At 37.9% G+C, this 26,506-nt stretch overlaps 1 protein-coding gene and 1 long non-coding RNA gene across 3 annotated transcripts in view; one reads left to right on the top strand and one right to left on the bottom strand.

Annotated features, from left to right (window-relative positions):
- The window catches only part of nol4lb (nucleolar protein 4-like b), a 104,825-nt gene extending 85,264 nt beyond the window's left edge, over nt 1–19,561 (bottom strand). Inside the window, exons 1-4 of one of the 2 annotated variants that reach the window (XM_084099472.1) lie at nt 19,003–19,561; nt 15,727–15,765; nt 3,787–3,942; nt 217–328 (exon numbers count right to left, since the gene is read on the bottom strand). In XM_084099472.1, coding sequence (XP_083955598.1) covers nt 217–328; nt 3,787–3,942; nt 15,727–15,765; nt 19,003–19,344 — 649 coding nt within the window. In that variant the 5' untranslated portion in view covers nt 19,345–19,561. The remainder of the gene's footprint in view (nt 1–216; nt 329–3,786; nt 3,943–15,726; nt 15,766–19,002) is intronic. The other variant, XM_084099473.1, reaches the window with a different exon arrangement.
- A 127-nt stretch (nt 19,562–19,688) lies between these two features.
- LOC311073604 lies at nt 19,689–23,179 on the top strand. Its single transcript, XR_014604179.1, has 2 exons — nt 19,689–19,828; nt 22,913–23,179. It is a non-coding gene; the product is annotated as an uncharacterized lncRNA (long non-coding RNA).
- Nucleotides 23,180–26,506: the final 3,327 nt, after the last annotated feature.

Genomic DNA, 26,506 nt, shown 5'->3' with positions numbered 1-26,506 from the left:
TAAAGACAATGAGCTCTCCAATGAAGCATTAGGGGTATGAATATGTTTTAAATATATGGGAATGAACGGATTCTAGCTTTTCAGCTCTCTTTGGAGTCAAGATGATGTACGCAAACCGCCCCTTGATAGAGTTAATACCTAAAGGTGTAAACCTATAGTAAATCTAAAGAAACCTAGATTGGTCTATGTGTGTGTGCGTGTGTGTGTGCGGGATACCTTTGAACTCTGCTCCGCTGGGGCTGATGTGCATCCTCTTCTGACATTCTCCACAGCTCATCAGGAAACGGGTCACCGCCTCTCTGGGCAGAAACGCATACGTCTCCGCTATCTGACACACAAACACACCATTTTAAACTTCACATCAGGATCTTTTAGACTCACTGATCCTACAAACTCAAACTTGAGTAGTGCCAAAGCTTAATGTATGGTAAAATGTTCTCACATCAGACAGCAACAATTTATAAGAAAGATGGAACAGGGATGATTATGAAAAAAAAATGCAGTTTACAGTTACCAAAACAAGAAAAGAAATGAAACCCATAAATCAGTGGGACTATTTTGGAGATTTCATTTGAGCTTTACAAGAGATATGCACAAGCAATCATCTGCTGTATAGCTGCTATTACTTGAAATGTTAAAATATAGATTTTTTTCTTTTTATGTATTTATTTATTTTCATTTCTGGAGATTTTTTATAATGGATGTGCACAAGTAATAACAGGTGCCATTATTTAGATGTAACATTTTTGATTTCTTTTATTTATACAGTCTCTATTTTTTTTTCTTTTTTTTTTTCAAAAGACACTGATTGTAACATTTAGCTAATTTGTGAAACCATTAATGGTAATGTTATGTTCTTGAATTGAACTAACCATAATCATGTACGTGTCATACTCGTTATTTTACCGTACATTTTAATTGGTTACTTGTTTATGTATACAGTAACTTATCAACATTATGCATATTTGAGACACCTAATATCTATGAGAGGTGCAGAGTAAAAATGATTTATTCCCATTTTCTCTTAGCAAAGAGCTGCAGAGAGGCAGTGACAGGAAACACAAGAGATGACTAGTTTGCAGACAGGGTGTGAATGCTTAGAGATTTTCTTATAGGAGACTGTCACCAAGTGGACTAATGTCTCTGAGAGACTATACAGACATTTTTACATTTACAAACACTCACAACACCTCTCCCTCACGCTTCCATGTCTAAATGAAGGGTGACATCATTTACTTTAGTGAGAATGCTCATAATTGTCCTTGTCAAAACATTTCTCAGTCACACATATATGTACAGAGAGATCCAAAAGTCTGAGACATTGAAAATCCGTGAAACATTGAAAATGTAAATTGAAAAAAAAAAAGTAAGGTTTTTGAAAAAAACTTAAACCATTTATATAAAATGCTAGAAGTTTGCAATTCATGGAGGTCACTAAACAATTAAATAAATTAGTGACATTGATCATGTGACTCAGTGACCGTCAGTGGTTCTTCCATTAAGCTCAAGATACTTTTTTGGATCATGTTAAATCATGCTGGAGAACATGATCATCAGCTTGTACGCATGCGTATAGAGTTCATGCATCTTGTTCAATACTAAGACATTCTGACATTCATGTTATTTGCTCAATTTTTTATTAATTGTTTTGCTGATACAAAAAAAAAAAAAAAAAAATTAAAACAAGCATTTTCACAAGGGGTCTCAGACATTTGGACCTCACTGTATTTGCACACATTGAAAGATTATCTGTTTTATATTCTTTCACATATACACTCTCACAGCCAAACATTGTCATTTAGTGTAAAACAATGCATCATTTGAAAGTTTACACCATTATCAACTATCAACACAACAAATCCTCTTCAAAAAAAAAACTCAAAGCTTCGCAAAACTGTATATGTATCTTTCTTTTATATTTTCCCTCTTCTTTTTCATGTCTGTTTAGTTTCTCCCTCCTCCACCTTTCTGCCATTAAACTGGACAAAGAAAAAGAGAAAGTACACCCCCACATTGAAGGTCCCTCATGTCTCTCTAATCTCCCATGAGGCTCTAACAAACCAGCATGGGTGGCCATGGAACCACAGCTGGAGGATATAACATGTATGTGTGTGCATTACGAAGACAGAAGCTGAGCTAAACACACAAGCCCCACTGAAGCACTGATACAAGAGCCAAAAAAAACAACAACAACAACTGAGCTTTCTCCTTTCTAGTACCCTGATTCCTCCAGGAGATCCTAAGAAGAGCAGGGACAGAAATCCTGATGCCCAGGGAAAAGCTCTGCTCGTGGCCCTGCCCTCCCCTCACAGACCAACAGCTGTCAGGCGCGAGAGGAACAAGGGACAGTGTGGAGGACACAATATATGTGTCTGTGAGTCAAAGACTAAAACATACATCACAGAAATGATTAATGCTACACAACCAAAAACAAACTTATTTATGCATTTATTGGGATAACGTGCGTAAATTATAGCTAAATGCACGTGGAGCGTAAATATGCACTTTTGTAGCTGTCCAAAAGAGGGCAGTAGCAGCACTGGACCTCTGCATAACCCCCACACCAGGTGAGAGCAGCCCATGTCACTCTCACTTCCCATGTTTCCATGACAGCACGTGTGATACAGAGTTCTAAAGATGTTCACCGCAGACCTAAATAAATCGAACCTATCTCTGCTTACAAAAAAGAAGAAACATAAATAAATAAATAAATAAATAAAAAGAAAGAAAGAAAGAAAGAAAGAAAGAAAGAAAGAAAGAAAGAGCAGAAATGAAGAATAAAAGGCCAGAAAGAAAAGACATAAATGCAAAAATAATAAAGTAAAAAAATTAAAACAGAATGCAAAAACATGAAAAATGAGACAAAAATATAAAATTTGTAGAAATATTGTGAAAATGCAGGAAATGCAGAAATAAAAAAGAAATGCAGAAAAAAATGCAGAAAGAAAGAAAATAGAAAAGTAAATGCAGAAATTATCAATAAAAAGACAGAGGCAGAAATGCATAAATGAATAAAGAATTTAAAAAGAAATACAAAAACATGCAGACTGAGAATGGTAGACACAAAATGAAGAAAAAAAACTGTAAACGCCGAAATGCAGAAATAAAGACAATAAAAAATCCAAAAGGAAATGCAAAAAATAAATAATGAAGAAATGCAATAAGAAATAAATGCCAAAATGCTGAAAGAAACAAAGAAAAATGCAAAAAAATGCAGAAAGAAATGCAGAAAGAAATGCAGAAAGAAAGAAAGAAAGAAAGAAAGAAAGAAAGAAAGAAAGAAAGAAAGAAAGAAAGAAAGAAAGAAAGAAAGAAATGCAAAAAAAAACAAAAACATGCCGAACATAAGAAAATAAATAAATACAGAAGTAAAGCAAAAAACATGCAGGAGAATGCAGAAAAACTGGGGGAGGAATGTAGGAGAAAAAGAGCAGAAAAAAAGAAATAAAAAGTCCCACATAGTCCCTCCAGCTTTCATTCATTAGGTAATGTGTATTCTGACTGATTCACCCAAAACTCACAGAGGCCAGTGATTTTCTACGAATCACACCAGGAACACACACACACAGCAGGAGTGCAGCACACACCACGAGCCACTCGCTTCTGCTCATAAGAATCACAGAGGAAATAAATCAAGCTGACAGAGAACGAGACACTCTAAGTGACCGACAGATACAGGCGGTCAAAAAGGGCCACACGGGGTATTAAATCTAACCTGCACAGGCCATAAACATACTTCCATGACTGATCAGAGACGATGACAGAGAAGTTCCTCGCTTTACTCACCGCTTTATATGTTTTCTTCTGCCCGGCGTGTTTGGGTGCTTTGGCTGGGTCGGAGCTGATCTCCACGTGCATGGCATAGATGATGTCATAGAAGTCCTCCACCACAGCCACCCTCTTCAGAGAGGAGCTCTCTGACCCCGAGCCCCCGTCCACACACTGAAATCAGACAGAGAAGTGGACATTTCCTTAACATGTTATACTTATACTCTCACTTCTAAACAGCAAATAACAATGATCACTGCACATAATTCTGTTATATAAAACAGCAGTGCTTTGGTAATATATAATTAGGACTGCCTTTGTTATCTTTTTATATTAAACTGGTTGAACACAGTTAAAATCGTTTAACAAAGTTAATACCTATTTTGACATTAAAATACCGTCATTCTTTTTACTGTGACTGGTTGAACTAATAGCACCAGCACAGAAGTCTGTGTTCAAATACCAGATTCTTGTTTAGCGGTAAATGATGGGAAAATACCTCAATGGCTAATTTATGAATACAATTTGGAGGGGACAACAGCAAAGGGGAATTTAATAATCATCAAAAGCACAACATGTCCAAAAGATCACCTATGAGCATATTGCACTGTTAATAAGAGGACCAGAGCTACTGCCAACTGCTATGGGCTAGAGACAAAAATAACATTGCTTTCTTTTTTAACCAAACAGTAGGTGGGCCCCATTGACTTCCATAATGAGGCCCACCAACTGTCTGGTAACCGACATCCTTCAAAATATCTCCTTTTGTGTTCAGCAATTCATTAATAAGTCATTCATACAGATTTGGAACAACTTGAGATGATGATGACAGAATTTGAATTTTTGGGTGAACTATCCCTTTAATTAATCCATGTACACATTTCATTTTTATAATTTTTTTTTGACCTTATAATGTTCTTCCAGTGAAGCTACTCTCTACTGTTTCAATCATTGATACAGTACAAAGATATTTTCCAGTCATTAAGTCTGCATAAACCTACCCCTTTTTTACATCGACTAGCTTGCATTCAGATCTTCCTCCATCCAATCAATAACCGTCCCGGTCCAAATCAACATCTGCATATTCCTTTCCTTTCATCACCTGTGTCAAATGCAGGGATGCTCTTCTCCATCCTCAGTTCTTCACCTTCATCATATCCCCCACTCAGACCCCTCCACCCCCCAGTACAGGGCCACAGGGTTACCAAGGGAGTATCAGCAATGCAGCTCCTCACCATTCATTTTAGCGTTAATTATAACTTAAAGGTAGGGTAGGCAATTATCGGAGCAGCTAGCAATAGCAAGTTAGCTTTGAAAGCATGAGATCCTTTCCTTCAGTGTCTCCAAAGCCAAGCCCTCTTGAACACGTATAGCAGAGTTTACAAAGCGTCATGAGACGAGACGGCGTTAAAATCGGGCCGAATGCAATGATTGGATGATCATTTTATGGTCCTATGCCTTCCACTGATTATATATATACATATAAATACATTTAGACCACTTAACTTAGTGATTGCAATCAAGAGACTTTCAACCAGCATAACAAATCGCCTACCCTGCCTTTAAGTAATGTCTACATGAATCTGGTTACATTTGAAAATACATGTTTTTCTCTACATTTTGGCCCACACTCAGACGGTGTTTTTGTCCAGTGAAAATTGAATTTGAAGCCCTCTTTCACATTGTATATGGACTGTGAAAATGGAAGCATTTGAAAAGATGTTGTACCTATTTGTCTGTTATATACCGTTATGTGCCAACTATGTGCTATTCACTTTCAGTGTCGCTAAATGTTACTTTGTACAATCTCAATATTGCATTCCTGCAGAGATGACAGAAAATGTAATTGCTGTCCTGCATCAAAACATGAAGGCAGTTGCGTTTAGGCCATACATGGAATGCCGACTGAGTGCAACATGGACGCGCCAGTAAGTAGTGGGATATTTTTCCAATAAAACGGCAGAAGAATAGAATAAGAGCTTAATTCTGTCTGGTCTCTCTGCATCATCTCAGTGAGTTTTTATTACGTTTTACGCATGTGCAGTAAGATGATTTAAGCTGGTTTCAGTGTGGACAAGAATCTTTTGGAAAACAATTTAAAACACTAGTGTGGATGGAGAATGTTTTGAAACTGTATTCTGTATTCAAATAGAAATAGCCTTATATTCCACCTGCAAATCATCATGTTACAGTATAAGAATAGTTGTGCACTAAACATGAATCTACCGGCGTGGGCGCGGAGTGCGTTCTGATACGAGATGAGTCGCTGCAGTAATGTGACATGCACTCACACATGTTTACTGCTGGATTCCACTCCACTACATTAACTTCAGGAGATAGGACACGTGTGCCAGGCTCTGCCAATGTGCGTGTGTGTGTGTGTTTGTTACAAATTCATGCTGCTGTAGCATGATGCCGCCTGGCCTTCAACCCCCCCACCCCCCTTTTCCCAGCGTTGCGGGGCACATCAGCGGCCTGGGACGATAGTGTGTGTGACAGCAGCAGCCCAACCACACGCGCCAATGTGGGACACAGGAGGGAGGGGGTCAGCACAGTACCTTCAGGCACGGCAGACAGGACACTCACGCATGCCTGTACACACACACAGGGTGCACCTCAAGGCAGAGAGGACAGGATAGAGAGAGATCCCCCTTCCCCCAACGCCTACACGGGGTCAAAGTCACCGAAACCCTGAGAGGGTAAATCCAGGCTGTCCTGCACACACACTCAGAGCCCGACATTAGCATTTTCTTTGTGCCACTGCAGCATGGCATCTTGTGCTCAAAATGCACATGCACGGATATAAATGAAGTGCAATCTTATTGCATCAAAAGTAAAGACATCATGGCTGCATCTGAAATGCATCATGGCACATCTGGATTTAGGTTTGCGTAACATCCTGTCCACTGAGTTGCCTTCATTCAGTGGATTTTTAAAGGCAGCAATGTATCCTTCACTACCAGTGAAATCCCACAATCCTCTGCAGCATTTGGTTGGATGAACAAAAATGGTGTCTGAAAGCAATAAATTAGTTTATAAATGTGCATTTTTTCATCCCGTCAACCAATACATAAACACATAAACAGTAACTTAAGATCTGCTTCTGATAGGGTAAAAAAAACACAAGAAAGAAACAATGTTCATCAACTTTTAAAAAGGTAAAAATACTTTTTTGTTGTTAACAAAAAGCAGTGTGTACAATCAAACTCAGTATTTCAAACAACATTTAGGGCAGGGGTGCACATAACTGGTGCGCATGAGTGGTAAAAATAAACGATGCGTAGCAGAAAACGTGGAGGGAAGCGGCTCTGAGTACCAACATTTTTGGGGACAGGGACACATTTACTTACTGGAGTAGGATCTTTCTCCATCTCTGGTAAGATAGCAATCATGATGATAAGCGTGTTCATTCATTATTAGGGGTGCAACGGATCGCAGATGATCCTTGATCCGTACGGATCAATTTCATCTGCCGCTTTTAGTATCTGCTTTCATGCTGAGCTTAATATGAATATAATAAAAGTTCCTTATTGTTGGGCAGTTTCCATTTTTTATGTTTTGTTTTTATGTAGTAATCATTTCCATGATTTTAATTGCTGTTTTTATTTGTTTGTTTGTTTGAAGCTGTATTAGGACAGTGCTCAATTTCCACTGACTGACCGGGCAGGAAGGCACCATTTTGGACACAACTAAATGAACAAAATGAGCGAGGGGAATTATTCCTTCACTACACTTCCACCTCTATATGCGGATGCTTGTGCTGTTTTTAAAGCCTCACACTTTTTCTTCCTCCAGCTATGCTGCCATTCCTCCCCCATTCCCTTGATTTCCCCCCCTCTACAAGCACTAGCCTCTAACCCAGAACATCACCATCTTTCTCCCTCACTCCATCTCTCCCTCTGCTCTTCCAGGCCCTTGTTCCTTCCAGCAGCACCAGATAATTACAGCTTTCCCTTTTCCCTTTTAATCTCTCCCTCAACACTCTCTCCTTTCTGCTACTCTGTTTCTCTCTTGCTTCCACTCCCAGGTCCCGGACCAAACAGCCCTGTTGCTAGGAGACAAGCTGGGTCGGAGCAGGAGAGGCAACGGCAGCTCCCCCACGTCTCCGCCTCTCTGGAAACAAGGGATGGAGGGATGGTGGAAGAGTTCAGTGGAGGGGAGAAGCCCTTCAGACATGTGTGCTCAGCCAAAAGGAAGAGACAGACACCGACCCCCCACTGATATACAGACGTCCAAACAAACAATAACGACAAAGTTCTTTCTAACACACACCTGCACCACATGCCGAGCTCAGCATGGCAAATCCAGGGTGGAAAACCTGCTGATAGCGACACAAGCATTTATGGTACTGAAATACGACAGATTGTCTTTCTGTCCCAATCTCCAACAACGGGTTCGTGCAGGACGAGGGCACACATCAAGAGGACAAATTTGCTTCTCAAGTAAATCTATAGTTTTGAGGAGGTTTCAATATTTTAGAAAACAGGAAAAAAAAAATAATTACGAAAACGAGAGGGAATGTGCGGCATGGGGGTGTGAAGAGGGTTTTATCTGTAGGGGAGAGATGGACAGGATCGAGTGGGAGTGGAATGAGTTTGACTGGGTTAGTGCTAATTGTGACAGGCGGTCACAGTTTATTGGCTAATCTTGGCAAATGGCTGAGTAGATACACAAACTGATGGCTAAATGATGGAGTCTGTGTGTGTTCATAAGACTAACAAGAGAGCAAGAGGGAAGGAACGCACTCACATCTGCTTGGTTCCAAAACCTAGTGAATGTCCTATCCGAGGCAGCATTTTTAGGGCATCGTTGGCAAGCTCCCGACATGAAGACCATTCCAGAAAGTAGTAAACTTAATTATGTGGCCTCCTAAGATACTTTCTTTGGCCAATTTCTAAGGCAGCATGTATCCTTTACAGTGAAAGCAATCCCAGAATGCATTACAGCAAACTCCAAAGATTACGGATTAAGTAGAAAAAAATGCTGATTCAGTAATATATAGTATATTTATAAAAGTACCAATACAATTTTTTATCTTACCCAATATTTGTTACCCTAGTAAAAAAAAAAAAAAAAAAAAAAAAATCTATTTAAAATACATTTATTTCATACTGAGTATACTTCAAAGTCATTAACATATTCACTGACACATCACTAAAGACTTACTAATATAAAATTATAATTAAACATTATTTGGAGTATTTCTTTATTGCACAATGCACATTTGTTAATATTAAGCCTAAAAGTATCTTCATATCACTATTAGTATGAATATGATCACTGCATAATATCAGTCTTTTAATGAAATATATTTAAAGTGTACCTAAAGTATACTTGCAATAGTTCCACTTCAGCACAATCAAATATACTTAAGTATATCTTTAGATGAACCTCAGCACTATTTCCGCACAATTAAAGTGCATCAAGTACAAAATGAGTTGTTCCAATTTAGTATACCAAAAGTACGATTGCAGGGTATTTTTATTCAGCACATAAATATGTAAACGTATTTGTACTATACTTAGCACAAAATAAAATATTTAGTATAGAATACAATTTTAGTATTTTTTTTTCACTAGGGTAGTTATGTTTATTAGAGTACCACGCCATTAGCTTAGCAACATGCTAACGCCAAACTCTAATGGATATACACTACCATTCAAAGGTTTGAGGTCATTAAGATTTAAATTAATCAGAATGTAATCTAGTAAAGACATTTATAATGTTACAAAATATTTAAGCAGCTTGAATCCGATGCAAAATCCATACAAGGAAATGTTTCACCTCACACGTTCCTACAAAATTTCATATTGAATGAATTCCTGCAGAATTTCACCGTACAAAGGTCAATTTTACCACATGTTTAAAATGATTTCTGAAGGATCATGTGACACTGAAGACTGGACTAATGATGCTGAAAATTCAGCTTTCATCACAGGAATAAATTATGATTTTTTATTTGTAATAATATTTCACAATATTACCATTTTAATTGTATTTTTTATCAAATAAAGGCAGCCTTAGTGAGAGCATTATATACTTCTTTTACGGACCCCAAACATTTGAATGGTAGTGCACATTATGATTTTTGTTATTACAGCTTTTTGTTCTTACAGCTTTCTGTTGGTCTGTGTGGGGAACTTTTTCGAATTGGAATGTCCGGATTTTGCCAGCAAAATTTCCCAGAACAACAGTAAATGTGACCGGACTTTTAGAAGACAGCCTATGTGAGGCATCTCTCTAGCTTTCAGAACAGGGCATATCTCTCTTGATCTGCCCTCTCTCAGTCCCAGACTTTTCACATATGTACCCTCAACTTTCTTTCTTTCCTTTTTTCCCTTTTCTTCTCTCCTTGAGCCTCTGTCGTCTTTTTTCCAGGTAAAGATTAGTTTGCTCAATGGACGGAGTGCTGTGTATTCTGTTGGTGAAGTGCACTTGTGTCGTATGTTTTGGCCATATTAGCTCTCAGGGCGTAAGCTGTGTCTGAGTTGGAAATGAGATTGGACACACACTTGGGGTTACACTGCTCCATTGGGATTTATAAGGTCCTCAAACATGCACACCTGAGTGAATGCATATGCAGAGTGTATGATAATGCATAATGCACCGCAAATGACAGTGTAGCGATAAGGCGCACTGTAACTCAGAGTCCTGAGCCAATTAAAACACTGTTAATTTATCCTGCTCTAGAGCACCGAGATTCTTCACCATGGCAACCGCAGGAATGCAGGGAGACCAGAATACGCAGCCACTCACCTCACAGGCTGTCCTGCAGTTACTATAGTGTGTGTGCAGACGCAGTGAGAAGCTGACAGTGGAAATGAAGATGAGTGACTGCTGGTTTACTGTTAGCTCTTGTATTCTCACCAGTGATGCAGCCGTGAATAAGAAACCAGGCCAGGAAACCGATCGATATTTGAGCTGTTTATATTATCAGCACTGGCCAATGACTAACAGAAATGTTTGCTCTTTGTGTCATTTCCAAAATCTACAACAGCCATGTCAAATGACGAGGTGCATCCCAATTCACATACTTGTGCAGTATTCTTTGCCATTTTTTTACTATAAATAGGGTGACTTACAATAAAAATACCCAGATGAAGCCATTAATTAACAGAGAAAAAAAAATGATTCGTACACTGAACTGTAGCGGCTTTCCTTGCATAGTGGATATTATCAGATTCCAATACTGGATGACAAAATATCTTTACAACATTCATACACTACTAGACAGTAGTGGAGTACATCTTTGCACCACTAGTGGCACCAAACAGAACTGCAGAAATAACTCTCCCTGTTTGTGGAAGTTCAGATCTCACAAATGTAACTTCATATCTTCATATATAATAAATAACGTCACTTTATGAGACAAAAAGTCACACTGTGAGACTTTTTGCAAATTGCTAAAATTGCAAAGTTATATCCTACAGTGTGACTTTATATCTCACAATGTGGCTTTTTTTTAAAAACTATCTCACACTTACCTTTTTTTTCCTGAGGCAGAAATCGGATATTATGTTTTTAAAAATGTACATACTTCAGCTTAATCAACAGTTTTATTGTCTCTAAATATTTGCAACATCAGCACTGAAAAACCCATAAATCTTGGCCACTGAGGATCAGTCATTGGGAGTGTACGAAAGTGCTCTACGCTATCACTGCATCAGTTATTTTTGAACTCAGTACCTCCAGTATGAGTTTACGTATTCTGTCGCATAATATTAATCTCCTTCTAGTTAACAAGAAAATTAGACTTATTTCATTTCTCTGTTCACGGGTGATAAATGAAACTAATCATTTTGGTCTGTCATTAGCTCCCTCCAGCTGTGTGTATGCGTTTCTGTTAGACTTCCAGGGTAGTGGAACGACACTTCCTCTTTTCTCTAATTCACAAATAATCACTCTTTCAGTCTCGTATCTGTCCTCGTGGCTGCACAGCTGAATCTATGGCCGCAGATACGGCTGGCCTCATGGGGAGGCCAAATTATAGACCGTCCTCCGAATGAAAGGCTTGGTTTTGTGTGAAGCGTGTAAATCTTGTGAATAGCCCATGAATATTCAGGACGAGTCACTCTATTTGCAGATATCAAAAGTAGCTTCACGCCAACTTTATTAAAATCAATTAGTTCCACTGTGATAGAGTATGACGCAGTGCTCCCTTCTAATCTCTCATTCCACACACAACCTCAGTGTCAATGTCATGAGATCAGTTTATTAGCGGTGCATGCTAAAGCTAACACAGTTACTTGAGGATAGAGACCTGAATAGTAATAAACTTTGCCAAGTAACTCATAACCATCCTTTTCTAACAATTAGACGGCTTCCCAAACAAGAAAAATAATGTAGGGCGGGACTTGATTTTGTACATCTGGAATTGATTGAATGGTTGTGGCTTGCTATTGCTTGATCTTATGTGAGTGACAGGTTGCCCCGCCCTCGCACCAGTAAACACGTCATCAGTATCCAGTAACACCTAAGCAACCACCCAAAATAGCTTGTAAAAAGCATAGAATCATACTGATTACACCCTAGCAACTACATAGCAACGCTATACCACCTACATTTAGCGATAGTTGCAAGTAATGTAATGTAAACATAACTTAGGGATGGGCTTTTTTTGACTGGGCCTGAACGAAATGTCCCAAAACACCTCAGAAACAGCATAGCAATGCTCTACCAGTGGCCTAACATAGCGGCTACTCTTATGCGAGCAAACACCACTGAAAGTTTCTTAATAGAAAACAGAGCTTTCTCTACTGTGAGACACCTGTAGGACCTCTTAATGAAGTCCCGAGGAGAAGAAGACATTGTGTGTGTGTGTACACTAGAGAACACACTGACCACTAGCTGCCCTGCAAACATCCGTATGGCCCCTTCTCCAGCAAAACAACACTCTGTTCCAATGAGTTCTTCTTTTTATCAGCTTCTGCCCTGTCCTCTCACCCCCCTCCTTCCCTCGCTCTTCCTCTGCTCTTGTTAGCCTGAGCACTCACTAGCACAATTACCGCTGGAGCTACATCTACAGCTGCTTAACTAGCAGAGGGAGGTCAGAGCCGCCGCGCGTGTGCGGCAGAGGTAATCTGAGTGAAAGAGGAAAGGAGATGTTTTCTCTGGTTCTCTCATTGTCGTGAAGCCGAATAAACCGAGAGCCCTCGATGAGCAGTCAGTGAATGTGAAAAACTCTTGCTCTTTACTGGCTCTGAATGATTAACCACTCAGATCATTGTCCTCATACAACATCTAAACCAACCGACACACACATGCAGACACTAATCTTACCAGCTGCTCCCCTACACCTGCTTTTTGTGTGTGTATGTGTAAGAGATATTTGAGCCCCGGGTAACAGCGACTGGGGGGGGGGGGGGGGGGGTGTTGTGAGGTTACTCATCTTTAGTGTCCACATGAAAGAGAAAGAGGTGCATTGAGAAAGAAAGATGAAGTTTGCTTTCTTGTGACAAAGAAACTTAATTTTGTCAAATTAGCAGATCAATTAAAGTTCTCTTTCTAAAATGACCTGGAAGTAATTGTGTGAAAGTGTCCTGCAGTCCATTTCTTTATTGAAATTCTGGACCTGACTTTAACATGCAATTCTAAAATTATTTCTCACAATTGTGAGTTTATATCACGCAATTCTGAGAAAAAAGTCAGAACTGCGAGATAAAAAGTCGCAATTACCCTTTTTATTTTTTATTCTTGGCGGAAGCAAGCTTCCATAGATTACTGATAAATGGCAGCAAATAAAATTATAAACTATTTTGTCTAAATAAATTTGAAATAATACACTAAACTAAAATCAATCATTTTAAATGCTACAAGTGAATTTAGGCATCACAAAAATATAAAATTATAATATAAAAATTAGATAATAATAATAGCCTAAATTAATATTCATTTTTAGATTTTCTAAGGAATACATATATATTGTTGTTAACTAAAACTATTAAAAATTGTTTTCGGTATAATTGAAATAAAGCTGAAATAAAATAACATAAAATGTTAGATGAAAACCCTAAACTTAAGAAAATTATAAATGTAAATAAATAAGTTGAAGTTGAAGTAGTATGATTTCTAAAACTAAAACCGAAATAAATTAAAGCTATTTAGAATTATAAAAAATAAAAGCACATTAAAAATATTAATAAATAGTGTAATACTATATGAATAATAGTAAAATAACATTAATTCAATTATTAGTGTTTTTAAAGATTGATGTTAAATTAATGTTGATGTAAAAAAAAGAGGAAATCGGCATGTACAATTATATTGACTGATACCAATAAAATAAAAAATTGGCTGGCCAATACGGTACCAGTATATTGTGTATTCCTGTTCATCAGATAGCAATTTACAAATTTTAAAAATGTTTAAAGGGAGAACTGCCATTAAAAATATTTCAAAGTCTGCAACTGAACAGAACAGAAAACAGGGTTCTTAAAACAATCATGGCACAAAATGCTGAAAAAAATAATAAATGCCCATCCCTATTGGAAACGGTGGTAAACACGTCACAGCTCACTGACTGTTCAGACAAACACAGCAAACACACCACCTCCCACTCCATCTGCAGGGGTACGGCCCATGATGATGTCAATGATCACAAGCACATTCTCTCCTCATACACCTGCACATGGCCGACCACAAACACAAACAACCATCAAACATTCCCACCCAGTGTGTGCTGAGGGAGGGTCTTTCAGTAATACAGAATAATTTAGCTCAGCGTTTGGGGCTCCTTTAGGTCACAGAGATGAATGGACTGATAAAACAGGCCGTCCCAGTTGAGATGCTCCCTTAGGCGGAGCAGAGGCTAGACTACGCGCACACATACAGCTAAGGACAGAGAGAGCCATATTTCACACATTTGAGTTAGGCAAAATGAGTTTGCAATGTGTATTGAAAAATCAAGAGCTTGTGAATCAGAATCAAATTGAACAGGGGAATCTGTATTAACACTCAGCTTTCAACAACTTTCAATATTTTCTTTTAAAACACAAAGACACGCAATCATTTTTAAGCGTGTAAGTGTACAAATACTTTTTGGGGTCACTGTGTTTGACGTTTTTATGTTGTCAATGTCTTGAGATTCCCACTATCCTGCCCCACCCCACAAAATAAAAGAAGCTTTAGGACAAAATAAGCAGAAGAGAGAACAGCGTTCTTCTGCAACAGTTGCTCAGTGTGTTTGGAGAGAGCGAGAGAGAGAAAGGGAGGAAAGAGAGGAACGTTAGGGGCTATTAATAGTGTCCACAGACGCTGGTGTCAACTGCATGTGATGGCTGTGTGACTGTTTCCTCCAGCCACCTCTTTCTCCCTCTCTAAACATCATTTCTTCTTTCTCCCTCTCCTGAAATCCCCTCTGCTTTCTCCATCTCGTTAAACGGAAAAAGTCGACACTTGAGAAAATTTGTCGATAAATGGCATTTCCATCAGCTATATCAGTAACCGCTTTGAATCGATAAACAACCTTTTTTTTTTTTTTCACCAAAAAATAAATAAAATCGTTGGATGGAAACCTGGCTATTGTCATGTTTCTGTCCTGCGCTGATATGAAAAAAAATTCCTATAAGCAATTTCATCTAGTCATTCTCACTCTTCAACTACAGGTCATTTAAGGTGAGTTATAAGACCCATTTTCATGTGTGGATGATGTCTGCTGTATTCACGCTATTTTAACGCTGACTGTTTTGATGAGTAATACTGTAAGTGACGCGTCTGAGAGAAAACAGTTTGTCAGACATAACAACAGACTGATCATTGTCTTCATACCGAGCTTCTGATCGGTCCACTCAAGCGTCAAACTACTACTACACACAAGCACACCAATGAGGTAAATAACAGAATGCAGTACTGTAATTAGTTTTCACTTAAAATCAGTGTAAAAGTACATTTTAGATATACAAATGGAATGGTTAAAGGAATGGTTCATACAAGATTTAAATTGTATCATTATTTACTCACCTTCATGTTGTTCCAAACCCTTTGCTGTTGCTTTTTTCCCTATGGACACAAAAGTAGAACTTTTGAACTTTTTTGGAGCAGCTCTTCCAAAGCACAACAGGTCATAGTCGCTAGGAGCCGCGAAGCTCCAAAAAAGGACAAAAAACACCAAAAAGACACCATAAAAAATCATGTCAGTGTCATTTTAGAATACAGTATCATTATAGTATTTTATATCAGTTTTCATTTTTAATTTTAGTTCAAGTTTAGTCATTTTGTTATGTAAGTCGCACGGCTATATTTGTGGCAATAGCCAAAATTGTATGGGTCAAAATTATCGATTTTTCTTTTATGCCAAAAATCATTAGGATATTAAGTAAAGATCATGTTCCATGAAGATATTTTGTAAATTTCCTACCGTAAATATATAAAACATGTATTTTTGTGAGTGAATGCAGCACAATCGCCAACATAAATGAACAACTTTAAAGGCGATTTTCCCAATGTTTCGATTTTTTGGCACCCTCAGATTCCAGATTTTCAAATAGTTGTTTCTCGGCTAAATATTGTCATATTCTAACAAACCACACATCAATTGAAAACTTATTTATCCAGCTTTTATATGATGTATAAATCTCAATTTCATCAAATTTACCCATGTGACTGGTTTTGTGGTCCAGGGTCACATATTGCTATATTTAGATTAAATTTATTTTTGTCAGTTTTAGTTTGGATCCTTTTAATACTACAATTTATTTCAGTTAGTTGCCAAGGCAAGGCAAAGATTTTTTGAGTTATGTTTTTTAAATGTTATGTTTTTCCTTTAATATTTATCATTAATTTATTTCAATTACTGAAAACTATTAACAGTTCAAAATAACAACACTGGTCCATGTTACTTAATCACTATGTTAATCACTATGTCACTGGAAAATAGCAGCATATCATTTCTTTAGACACGTCTAAATTTGTTTCTCACTGAAAAAAGTGACAGCATATGGTTTGGGGCAACATGAAGCTGAGTAAATAATGATTTGGGGTTAAATTATTCCTTTAGAATTCAATCAAGAGAATCGGGTCACCAGGTGACCTTTGCCAAGTTCCATTTAATCGAAATTTGTATTACAGGTCTAAGATTCTCCATTTCTCACATCTGATATAAAACCTCCAGGCAATGGCCATGATATGAGCATGCTGATAGACAAGATCTCCTTCACACAGATGCTCTTGAGTGTGAGTCTGGCCTCACAGCTTTGTTTTAAGCTGAACTAACCAACAGGTCAGAGTGTCTGGATCTGCGATCAGGATCTTGTGTTACCAGTGCATATTAGTACAGTCTCTGCACTGCTTATCGAATGCTGAGGGAATCACTTTCTCTCAGTTCACGTCAATTAGCCCCCCCTGAGTGAACTGAAAGGGAGGAATGTCTCATAAAGAAAGCAGAACACACACATACCCAAAGCAAAGAGAGTGAGCGAAAATAGTATTTGAATAGGACAAATCTGGGGCAGCCGCTTCATTATGAGGGTACACAGAGAGCATCCATCTTAACTTTTCCATCATACCACTTTCCTTTCCTTTATCAGTGAAATGTTCAATAAAATGAATCTTCATCTGGGCTCCTGATTATTCCATTTGTTCTGTTGAGAGCTGACCTGCTCACCTCGTCTCTGCCTCTCTATCTCTCCCTATTGCTCTCGTACAAACACACACTTCCAACTAGCCTTTTCACCAATAATACCACACACTGATAGTGTCTCACTAAGCTACACAGGTGAACTAAATCGGCAGGTGTGTTTAGGTTTAGTCAATTATTATAAAAAAAAGTCAATGGCTTGGAAACCTGAACTCTTCAGCTCAGAAAGACAACATTATTAAAAACATGCATTTTTTTTCCCTCAATACTCAATACATAAATGCTGTAAGTCATTTTGTGTGACTAAATGCTTTTCCTAATGATAAAATGCAAAAAAGAATAAATGCACGAATGCACAAATTTGGGCTTTTAAAAAGATGCTGTTTTAAACTGATCCATACATTATCATGAGAAAAGGTATAACACTTTTATGAGTTGGTAATTCCATGAGTTCAACCGATTTGATTGTATGAAAACAAACGCTTTAAAAAAATGAAGCATGAAGGTCCACCATTAAACCTGTCATTACAGCATAAGCGGGTGAGATTGTACGGATTAATACAAATGCCCACCAACTCTCCAAAATGTAAAATAGTTATGAATTATCATGAGTGTGTTGGTCTAATTAACCCCAAACAGACACATGTGGGTCAATGATAATGGTGATGAAAAGGGAAAAACTGATTTCTATACCAATTGTTTGATCTACTCATTTAAAAAATGTCAAGTACTGTAACCATCAAGTGAAAAACTTTCCATGCACTTTGAATACACTTGAGTTTACTCAATGAATACACTACTCAAAAGATCAAGGTAACAAAAATGTCAAGTACTGCATAATCAAGTACAAAATATGAGAGGTTTTCTCAGGACTACTTGAACTGAACAATATGTGCCAATTTTTTATGTGCCTTCACATAAAAAGCTCAAATATGTTAGATTTTGTTAAAGCTTTTTTAACACTAATGAAGATCAAAAGTTTTCCTCTCTCTGTTGTCTGGTTTCCTTGTCACATGACAACAAAATGTATTCCATGCTGGTTACACTGACTTTTCAAAACCATATTTTTTTCACTACTACTAATAATAGGCTAATAATAATAAAGTTGATTCAACATAATAAACAGCATTAAAAAAAAATTCAAACAGAAATTGAAAAACATTCAGAAACCAAAAACAACACCACAAAGAGGTGCTCAGGTTATGGCCTATAAATACTAATACATATATATATATATATATATATATATATATATATATATATATATATATATTTTTTTTTTTTTTTTTTTTCTTTCTTTTTTTTTTTTTTTTTTTTCTAGCAGACCATCTAAAAAGCACATTTCACAACAAATGTTCATCAGCTGTAAATTTCATTAATATTCTGAAGGGTAAATTGGTGTCGACTGTTTGTTAGTGACTGATAGTGATAACAGCTTCCGGACAATCGGGTGGCGGAGCTGCCACCGTTCCCGTGGATACAGAACAAGTGGTTACCGGAGACCCGAGAGTGAAATGAACTCCACTACAGATACAACCGTGAACAAGATTCACCGGTAAACATGTGCGCCATTGTGCGTCTGGCGCAGGATTTGCATAGGCAAATGTCGCGCACGATTACGCGTTTGATAAGCAGACGGGGAAAAGAGCACCCATACTAACCGTTGCCTTGATGGGGACGTACAGGACCGGTCTGTCCGCTGCCCCGTTCTCGCTCTCGCTCGGCTCGCTGTCAGTGTTGCCCACCTGGAAACCTTTGGATTTCACCCAGAACTTAAATTTGGCGTTGATGTGGTTGCTCTCGATATAGACGCCCTCCGAGTCGTCGCTCTGTAAGAGGGTCTGCAGAATTTTGTTGTATTTTCGCCGGGTGACGGTCTTTGTTTTGCCGGAGTCTCCGTAAGTGCGAAGGCACCACTCCTGAAAATCACCAAACATCTCCGCCTCGGACACCGCGGGGCTTCGGCTCCTTCTCGTTAAATCCATCCGTTTTTTGGTTGACATGGCTTTGTCGGTCCTCCTCCGGAACGAAAGAGGCTTCGTAAATTTTTTTAGATATGTAGGATAGATATAGCTCCTATTATACCGCGAAAACAAATGAAAATATTCTTTAAATTGCAGTGTGTTTGTCTAGCCTCGCACCTGTTAACGGAGCCGTTTCTTCTGTCCCACAGGGTGGCAAACAAATGACAGTCCCGCGTCTCCTGTTGAGGAACTGAAAGAGGGGCCGTCCTACAAACGGCTTTCGCCCACCTGTAAGCTGAGGCTAATTAAAACAAACAGTATTTTGCCTAAATACGACGATTAGGCTGTGTTAATAAACACAGAAGTCCAGGGATTGCTATAATGAGGAGCAAGTGGTCCTCTCAGCGTTCGTTGAAGCTCGGCTCAGTGAATGAACTGCTGCTCCACCTGAAATCGCTCTCACCACCTGTTAGAATGAGCTCGAGCCTCGACGCTCCTCTTCACGCGGAGGACGGGATTACAGGTGCGTGTAATGTGAGGTATATGAGGAATAGGCTACTAACTGACACACGAGGCGGTGGGATGGATGGCTTTGAGCGGCGTCCCATGCGCTGTGGGACAGTCTAGATCCAGGAAGTGCAGGCGTTCAGATAGCCCAAAGCAAGCAACACAAAGCAGACGATTGTCCCAAAAAAAAAAAAAAAAAAAAAAAATCGAGGAAGTTATTGCGTTTAAATGTTATTGGTTTATAATATATATTTTTTTTAAATTGTAATTTATAAAGTAGGCCTACTGTATCCAAGCAAACCGAATTTAAGCAGCATTTACATGAAATTACATTTGCTGAAATTTTTTGAATTTTATATATAGCCTATATATATATATATATATATATATATATATATGTGTATATATGTATGTATGTATGTATGTGTGTGTGTGTGTGTTTGTGTATAAATACAGCACATCTCAAGCTCCATAATCACACCACTGCAGTAAATCACTTGCATCCAGTCATTAATGCAGTATACATGGATGGATGAAAATTAAAGGCTTAGTTCACCCAAAAAAAAAAAAAAGATAAATTACTCACCCTCGTGTGTGTGTGAATATAGAAACATGCAATGTTAAATAAAAATATAACTATATATATATATATATATATATATATATATATATATATAATGTATGTATTTATGTATGTATGTAACGTTGGCCAGCTAAGAACTGTGCAGATAAACCTCACTCCCCTGATCTCAAGAGGTGCTCTAGCGACTGACAATAGAGACAGCTGTCTTTAGCCTCATTATAGCGCCCGCCTACCACCCTGGAGACTCGGGTTCGAGGCCCACACAGAGCGGGTCGAACAGGACCTGATGGGTTACATTGGTGCTGTGACCCGGGTGGGAGTGAGTGTAATGGAGGCCAGCTGTGCATGTAAACCTCACTCCCCTGATCTAAAGAGGTGCTCTAACGACTGACGCTAGCGACTACAGTCTTTAGCCTCCTTGTTAGAGCGCCCACCCCCCACCCCCCACCCCTTAGACCCAGGTTAGAGGCCCGCACAGAAAACTGTAATGTATAGCAACTATGAGACCTTCAACAGTGTGAACAGGGCTTTACACAGAATACGCTTCATTATTTTAAAAACCGAACCTTCCACTGGCGGTTGACTAAAGGAGATTTCAGTAAGAGATCGGTATTGTAGTGTTGTCCTTGATGTATTTAAAACTCCTCATTAATTTATATTTTCACTAAATTAGCTTTCCCAGCTCAGTAGCGCATGGTGCTAACAATAATAAGGTCATGGGTTCGGTTCTCAGTGAATGCATGTGCTGATAAAATGTAGGCTATGGGCCTACCTTGAATTGAAAAAATGATTTAAAAAAAAAGTGTTAATCATTATTTATTTATTTTAAATCTGAGTACAGTGTCTTGATGACCAGAAAAATTTATTTTCATGATCATGAGAGTTTGCTCTTTCATATCTTAGGAGACTTAATTGAGTTCTTTAAGTATCAACGTTGTCTCAGATGTCTGTCTTAAAATGCCTACGAGAAATAAAAATAGAAACAGCTGAGACAATCGTAGACATACTGAGCTTACTATGGATACCAGCTTAGATAGTAGAATGTGATGATAAATGTTCATTTTAAAATCTGAACTTTTCATCGCAGACCCTGAACAACCCTTTCCCAAAAGAAAAATCGTAGAAACTCGACACTAAAAAGTCTGCAGAGATAAAAAAGGCACTCTGGCACTCTCCATTTGCACTCTGATCTACTGAGAGATCTGCTTTATGATTTTTCATGGGTACACACACACACACACACACACACACAAAAGTCTACTAAAACATTTTAAGTTGTGATTTGGGTTAAATTCATGAATGACTCGGACAAAGTATTTTCGAACATAAAGATATGTAAAATATAAGAATAATTCAAATTAATTAATATTAATCTTTAATATATCATCATGGGCAGCGCATGTTGAGCCATTGTGCTTCAGGCAACCCCAGTTCGAGTCCTGGCTCACAAACCTTTCCCGATCCCATCCCCCTCTCTCTCCCACTCCACTTCCTGTCTACTCTATCCTATTGCAATAAAGGCAAAAAAAAAAAAAATCTTTAAAAAATATATATTAATCTTTAAATAATCAACCAACCAATATTCATCTAAGTGATTAGCGAAATAACTACTGTAGATAATGAAATAATGTGGGCGATCGAGGAGACCTTGAGTGAACAGTGAGCATGGACGTTTTGTGCTGGGCTGAGTGCGTTTGTGTAACTCCAAGTGCCATGTGTCTGAATCAGACACAACATGCAGATACACATTCAGTGTGCTGAAAGTACGAACAATTGTGTGTCATGTTTAATAGGAGCTTTAAAAATCTTTAACAAAAACACATATAATTGATGCTCTATGAAAATGAGGGCTGATTTTGAATTTTTTGACATTTCTGGACAGCTCAGCTCCATTGAATAAAGTTTTGTGACTTTTTGTCCATGTCTGTTAGCTTTGAAGCCATCAATAAACTATTGTATGTCTAAAAATGTAAAAAAATATATAATATTTTTCCAGGAAAACAATCAAAACATATTGATGACTCATCGTCATCCTGCACAACACAGATTTTTGTCCAATGAAATGCCCTCATGAATGTGTGTGCCACACCCTTGTCAACTACCAATTCATGGTTCATGACCCTACTGGCTAAAAAAGGATGGCCCAAATTTCCTGTTTCAATAGAAAACACATCAATAGACAAATTAAAATTGTGCTTGTGAGAATACAGGAATGCATATCGTATATCATCATATACAATGCATGTCAGTCTGATTTTAAAGGGTTTTTAGTGATGTGTAGCTAAAGTATGTGTTTGTGTTGTTGTTTTGATTTACGAAAAACAAGTGAAGAGTAACATCTGTTTAGGACTTGGAAACTGGTAATCCTAAATGCTCCCTCTCAGCAAAAGTTATCAGTGGGCACAGGGAAACGAAGCACTAGAACGAGCTGTATCGAAATAGCCTTTTGCTTTGGGAAGTGAAAGTGGGTTTCAAAACCCTGCTGACTCCCTCCCTGCCTCTTTTTCCCCTTTTCAGCTGTGACCCAAGAGAGAAGCGAGCATCTGCTTCCAGAGAAAAGTGGTCAGTCATCTGTGGTTAGCCCACTAAAGTCTCTTCCCTGAAATGTTTGTCACTCTGTCTGTCGAAATCACAACTGCTGGTTTGGGCCACACCATGTTCCACTAGGCCTCAGACATTTATGTTGTCTTCTGGAACTTTTTGGATTGTTAGTACTGTGCAGTCAGTGTGGCATGCTTTAAACGTCCCATACTGCGTGTAGTGGAAATAAACCCCTTATTGACATGTAAGAATGTTCATATTACCCACCTAACATTCTGAAACTGAATTATACGGACGTATAGTGTGCTGACTTTCTGTTATCCTCCTTTTTTCCTTGTTCAGTCTAGATGTCTAGCTCCACTTGGGACTGGTGATATGTGCATGTGTGTAAGGCTCTGCTCTATACAGAACTGTGTGTAAGGGTGGTATAGTTATGTCTATCTGTTGCTATGACGGCAGTCATCAGCAGAGGCTGTGAGTGGGTGTAGGGTACAGTGTGCTGCTTATCCCTGCTGACTTACTTGTGTGCATGGGTTTGTGCAATCCGGACTGCTTCCATTACTGCAAATGTGACATTTTTATGCTGATCATATTGATTCTGAAAATCAAATGAATTTCAAATTTAATTCAACAAATCAATTCATATGCAGACTTGCACTATATGAAATTTGTTATCTTCAATCTTTTATTATTTTAGTTTTTTTATAGAAATGTTTTCTTAATGAAATGTATGCATCATATGTAACAGGCAAACTCATATATTTTGTGTAAAGCAAACTGCGAAACCTGAGTGATTAACTTTACATTTGTTGTCTATAAGTTAATTCCCACATAGTGCCTTAATATTACTGAAATACAGCATGGAAAAATAAAAACAATTGGTGAAATTATTCACAACCGATTTCCCGCCATGTTTCATGTCTGCACACCCCTTCCCAACATTTTTTTTAAAAAGTACAATATAAAATTAAAGGATAAAAATAAAATACAAAAAATAATAAAAATCGATGTCACACTTTTAAAGGGATGGTTCACCCAAAAATGAAAATTCCATCATTAATTACTCGTAAGACTTTCGTTCATCTTCGGAGCACATATGAAGATCTTTTTGATTAAATTTCTGTCCCTCCATAGACATCTACGCAACTACCACTTTGACGCTTCAAAAAGTTCATAAAAAGATTGTAAAACTAATCCGTATGAATTGAGTTTAGTCCAAATTTTCTGAAGAGACACGATCGCTTTATATAATGAACAAATTTAATTTAAGCTTTTATTCACGTTTGCAGCAACAACAAAAAAAAGCAGCAACTATTATTGCCATTTCTTCTTGCCCGCCCTCCGCCATGTTTGTTTACTCTAAAAGTCATGTTTGACCGCGATAGTTCACAGGCGGGGAATCACTGACGGATGCACATAATCTTCAGGAACATTGACATTTCTCTGTTCTTGCTCCACTTCATCTGCCAGTAATTGCCTCGCTCTTAATAGCTCTGCCACCGCCATGTTTCCAACACCTGGCCCCGCCTTGATGCAGTGATTGACAGGGAGGGGCGGGGACGTGATTGGCTCGGATTGCATTTTCAATTCCGCTTTGAATTTGTGGGACATTTAATGAAAATGCAATCGCAAGTGTCTTAACTGAGTTTAAATGCAATTAAGAAAAATAACATTTAAATGATAATTTTGCTTAAAAATTTTGCTTGAACATGTTAAACATATATAATAATTCAGTATTAATTTCTGTAATACTGTATAATACGTTAAAATATATGTTTAAATTAAATGTTAAAACTAGTGTAGGAAATTGCCATTTTGCATATTACATTTTCAGTTGAATATTGCAACCCATATGCTTCCATATCTAATGAATAAGTACTAGTATCTTTAAAAACGTAGTAGCTAAAGAATAAGTACCAGTACCTAATGAAATAGATACTAATATCTAAAAAAAATAAGTACTAGTAGCATAAAAAAGATACTAGTACGTTTTAAATATTAAATGTTAAAACGGCTTGCCATAATGGTTTCATTTCGTTTTTTTGCTAGATAGTTTTTACGCAATCTATCAATATGGAATAAAGCAAAACCTGGACAGCTTACATGTAACGAGAGCATTATGGAGTGATCCTATGACATAAAAATCTCTCGCCAAGAAGTATTTTGTATAATCATCAACCCACTGAACCATCTTTGAAGTTTTAGAAGGGAACATTCACAGCAAACGTTCCAGTGTCGGTCCGGTTGCGTGCCAGCTGCCTTATGCACAAACCATAGACTGTAAAAAATAGGCACAAACACAGATCTCTAGCCCCATCTTTCACAGGAAGCTGAACAGGGGGAACTCGAGACATGTCTGTCTTGATCAATATCTTATGGTGTCATCACATGGGCTTAGTGTGGCTGAGAATCGGTTGTGTGTCAGGGCAACAGTTGAAAATAAAAGTACTGAAATTGATTTGGAAAGATACAATGTTGAGAGTGACATATGTAGTGTGAGACTAAGGTAACAAGACTATATTGTGCAGAGCAATCTATCTTTTCACATCTCAAACAACTTTCTTGGGAAAACATCTGATATCATATTTTTTGCTTAAATATATGTAATGGTTTGGATAAGGTATATTGTTTATATCCTGACCTGTGTTCTGCATGAATGCTATCACAAACACAGATGAACCGTTTTCAATGCCGATTCATTGTTTGTCTGTTTTGTGGTGTCCCATTGGCAGAAACTAGGGCAGCACTGGTCTCTTGAAGCACTGTGGAGCCAAACACCCATCAATCCCATGCGCTGCACCTCATTACCGGGCTGTCCTAAGACTGTACACAACCATAATAGCTGTTTAACGATCCTCTATCCATCTTCCATAATCAAAATGGTGCCTGGAGATACCAAAGACCATGCACTTTAAATGTATGTGTCATGTTGCTCCTATGGTCTAAGAGAAAAATAATAATAATCAAGACGCTAAGCACAACAACCTGTGTAAAAAAAAATCTTTTTACCTGTGTGAAAAAGATCCCTTACTGCCATTCTAAATTTTATCAAAAGTAGAGCCAGACCCATATAGTGACCAATGAATACTGTTGACTGCAATGTTAGCATCTATGCTAGCAATGTGCTTGATTGGCTGAGTCTGAGAACTTGTGCAACTCTAAAACTGAGTGTGGTTTGGTCTTTGAATATTTGCTTTCAATTTTAGAGCATATACATAGTATATGTTTCATGTTGTACATAGTTTCAGCCTTATTCAAGACGATGTTAGTGATTAAACCGTGACAGTCTAACTTAATGGGCAGTCATGAAATCAGGTCACTCCATGAAGGCATTTTTCATTCCTGTTTGGATGTATTTCCTATTAAAACAGGAAGCTGGGGTGGCCATATTGAAGGGCTTGTTTTTTTTTTAAATTGCTAATATTATTTAGTTTATATCACAGCCGAGAACCATGATTTTTTGCTAATTGCTATTCTTAGTCAGATGTGATATTTCATCAATGTTTTTGGTTCTTTTTTTCTTGGAAAAGAAAGACTATTCATTTTAAGTGTTCATTTAAAACTTCTAAA

This window comes from Abramis brama, assembly GCF_963993115.1.
Source record: "Abramis brama genome assembly, chromosome: 22".
Classification (NCBI taxonomy): Eukaryota; Metazoa; Chordata; class Actinopteri; order Cypriniformes; family Leuciscidae; genus Abramis; species Abramis brama.
The sequence above is the reverse complement of the archived record's forward strand: the minus strand, read 5'-3'. Positions and strand labels throughout refer to the sequence as shown.